Below are 2912 nucleotides of genomic sequence, written 5' to 3'. Positions count from 1 at the left end.
GCGTCTCTGCAGTCCCGCGCCCCCACAGCAGCAATGATCCCTGCGAGCAGCTCTGCGAGAAAGCCCCCCTCACTTCCCAAACCGCTGCAAGACAGTCCAGTTTCTCCCCGTAGGAGTCTGGGACCCCAGAGTCTCGCCTAAAGGAGCTCAGTGCATTCAAGAGCTTGTATCCCCTTCCAATTGAAAAAAAATGTGCATCCAGGTGCCCCCCTCGCACGCACCTCCGTACCTCTGCTCTTGGCGCCTCTGCACCTCCTACCCGGTCTCAGTGCGCTTCTTTCTTTCCTTCTAGTTGTAGAACTTCCACTCGGCCAGCTTTCCGTGGTTCTGGATGATAGCTGTTTTGTCTTATAGCTGTAGTTTCGATGTTGTGGGGGGCAGCACGCACAGGTCTATACCTTATGCCGCCATCTTGGTTCCCCTCTGTGGCTTCTTACATCTGTGCGGTGTTCACACTGCAGGGCTGAGTATCCAAGACTCTGCCCCGCTGGCTGGCCGCTGGTCAGGACTCCGCCCTGCTCACCCCAGACCCGAGGTTACAGAGCCCATGGGTGACCTCAGCTCGGCCGTGGGACAGGAGGGCCTCGGTGGTGTGACAGGAGGGCCTCGGCCGAGGGACAGACGCAGGTCTGAGTGCCGCCTGTCACGCAGCCTCGCTGGGCTGCTCCCTGGGGCGGGTGGGGGACAGGGTCTTAGTGATGAGCATGTGGGGGACACCTCCTCCGTCACCGCGGTCCCAGGGTGTGTGCTTATGTTGGTGTCTGCGAGAGGGAGGGGCTTCCTGACGCTGTGCGTCGTGGGGAGGGGCAGCGAGACCAGCGATCGGAGACCCCAGTGCTCCCACGGGAGGCGCACCTGTGACCCCACACGGCCTGGTCCTGTGGGGTGCGGAGCGTCACCTGGAGCTCGGGACTCCCCAGTCCGCTCAGCCCCGAGTAGGGGGCAGCGTGTGGTCGACGGAAGTAAGTGTCGTCTGCGCACCACAAACCCGTCCCCCTGGACGGCTGGAGGTGTCAGTGCCGGGCGGGGGCGGGGCCCACTCACGCGGACGCTGGCCTTGCAGACCGTGCAGGATGGCCGCCAGTTTCTGAAGTACGTGGACCCCAGGCTGGGGGTTCCGCTGCCGGAGAGGGACTATGGGGGGAACTGCCTCATCTACGACGCAGACAACGAGACAGACCCCTTCCACAACGTCTGGGTAAGGTCGCCCGGGGGGCGGGGCAGGATGCAGTGGGGGGCGGTCCCCATTGGAGGGGCACCCTGTGTCCTCGGGTTCGGGTGTGTCCACACACGCCTCAACACGTGTGTGAGACCCCAGATCGTCCCTGGGGCCTGGCAGGCGCTGTGCAAGGGGCCCTGGGTGTGCACAGGGGAGGGAGGCCTCGGGCTGTGAGGACAGCACAGGACCTGGTCCCGGGCAGGGCTGTGGGGGCTGCACAGGGTTGAGGGGGGGTATGAGGCCTGCGTCTCACCCACAGGACAAGCTGGATGGCTTCGTGCCCGCGCACTTTATCGGCTGGTACCTGAAGGTGAGGCTCATGGTCGGCTGGCATGTCCTGTCTGCCACCCGCCCTGTGTCCGGGGCCTTTGCTGGTCACGGGTTGACGTTGAGAGTGGTCTGACTCTGATGAGCAACGCTGGGGGCCACAGCGCAAGACCGCCCGGGCGCCCGTCCATGGCATGTGGTGTGGTGGCCGTGAGAACAACGGAGAAGACCCCGGCCCCGCCCTGTGCCTGCCCTGCTCCCGAGTGAGGGCGGCTTCGGGAGGGGCTGACGCAGCGGGCATGCCCTTGCCCCGCCCGCAGACCCTGATGATCCGCGACTGGTGGACGTGCACCATTGTGAGCGTGATGTTCGAGTTCCTGGAGTACAGCCTGGAGCACCAGCTGCCCAACTTCAGCGAGTGCTGGTGGGACCACGTAGGTGCCCATGATGGGAGGGCTTCCGCCCTGGCCTGGCCTGAGGCCTGTGTCCCACACCAAGGCCCGCCCACCCTGCGGGGGAGGGGGGAGGGGCTCAGGGGAGGCCAGACGGAGCTGCAGGGTCCACGGGGCTGCCTCCCGCCTCCAGTGGATCATGGACGTGCTGATCTGCAATGGGCTGGGCATCTACTGCGGCATGAAGACCCTCAAGTGGCTGTCCCTGAAGACGTACAAGTGGCAGGGCCTCTGGAACATTCCGACCTACAAGTACGTCTGCCCAGTGTGGTGCTGCAGGGCCTGGGCATCGGGGTGGGGCCTGGAGGGCCCTGAGGGTCAGGCCCTGTGCCATCCGACGTGTCTCGGGAGGGGACGGATGAGGGTTTTGCCTCCTGTACTCCCCACCTGGGATTTGACCCTGGGCTGCCCGTGGGAGCCTCAAAGGCCCTCCCAGTGGCTGGGACGTCAGCCCGTGCTGTCTGGCCAGCGGCTGCCCTCATGGCGTGGTCGCAGGCTCTGCCATTTTTATTTTGAATTTAAAAGAAAGAAAGTTCAGGAAAAGACCTGGGAGGCCAGGGCTGGGGAGTGGGTCTCCTCTCCTGTCCATCATGGGGTGGGGGGCACGGGACTAGGAACCTGCTGAGGCCCTCCCATCCCCCACCCCCGGCTCCAGGGGCAAGATGAAGAGGATCGCTTTCCAGTTCACGCCCTACAGCTGGGTCCGCTTCGAGTGGAAGCCCGCCTCCAGCCTGCGCCGCTGGCTGGCCGTGTGCGGCATCATCCTGGTGGTAAGGCCGGCCGCCTCCCGAGCACGGCCCGCTGGGCTCGGGCTCGCCGCCCACACTCCCCTGTCCCCCAGTTTTTGTTGGCAGAGCTGAACACGTTCTACCTGAAGTTCGTGCTGTGGCTGCCCCCGGAGCACTCCCTGGTCCTCCTGCGGCTGGTGTTCTTCGTGAACGTGGGCGGCGTGGCCATGCGGGAGATCTACGACT

The 2912-nt window shown here is 64.9% G+C and overlaps 1 protein-coding gene across 1 annotated transcript in view; it reads left to right on the top strand.

Annotated features, from left to right (window-relative positions):
• PTDSS2 (phosphatidylserine synthase 2) overlaps window positions 1-2912 on the top strand; it is a 9430-nt gene that overhangs the window by 6220 nt on the left and 298 nt on the right. The window contains exons 3-8 of the mRNA XM_014534007.1: window positions 1064-1198; window positions 1479-1529; window positions 1807-1920; window positions 2072-2190; window positions 2594-2708; window positions 2780-2912. The exon at window positions 2780-2912 is cut by the window's right edge and continues 1 nt beyond it. Coding sequence (XP_014389493.1) covers window positions 1064-1198; window positions 1479-1529; window positions 1807-1920; window positions 2072-2190; window positions 2594-2708; window positions 2780-2912 — 667 coding nt within the window. The remainder of the gene's footprint in view (window positions 1-1063; window positions 1199-1478; window positions 1530-1806; window positions 1921-2071; window positions 2191-2593; window positions 2709-2779) is intronic.

This window comes from Myotis brandtii, unplaced genomic scaffold, assembly GCF_000412655.1.
Source record: "Myotis brandtii unplaced genomic scaffold, ASM41265v1 scaffold1236, whole genome shotgun sequence".
Taxonomy (NCBI): Eukaryota; Metazoa; Chordata; class Mammalia; order Chiroptera; family Vespertilionidae; genus Myotis; species Myotis brandtii.
This window is presented reverse-complemented; position numbering and strand designations above follow the sequence as displayed.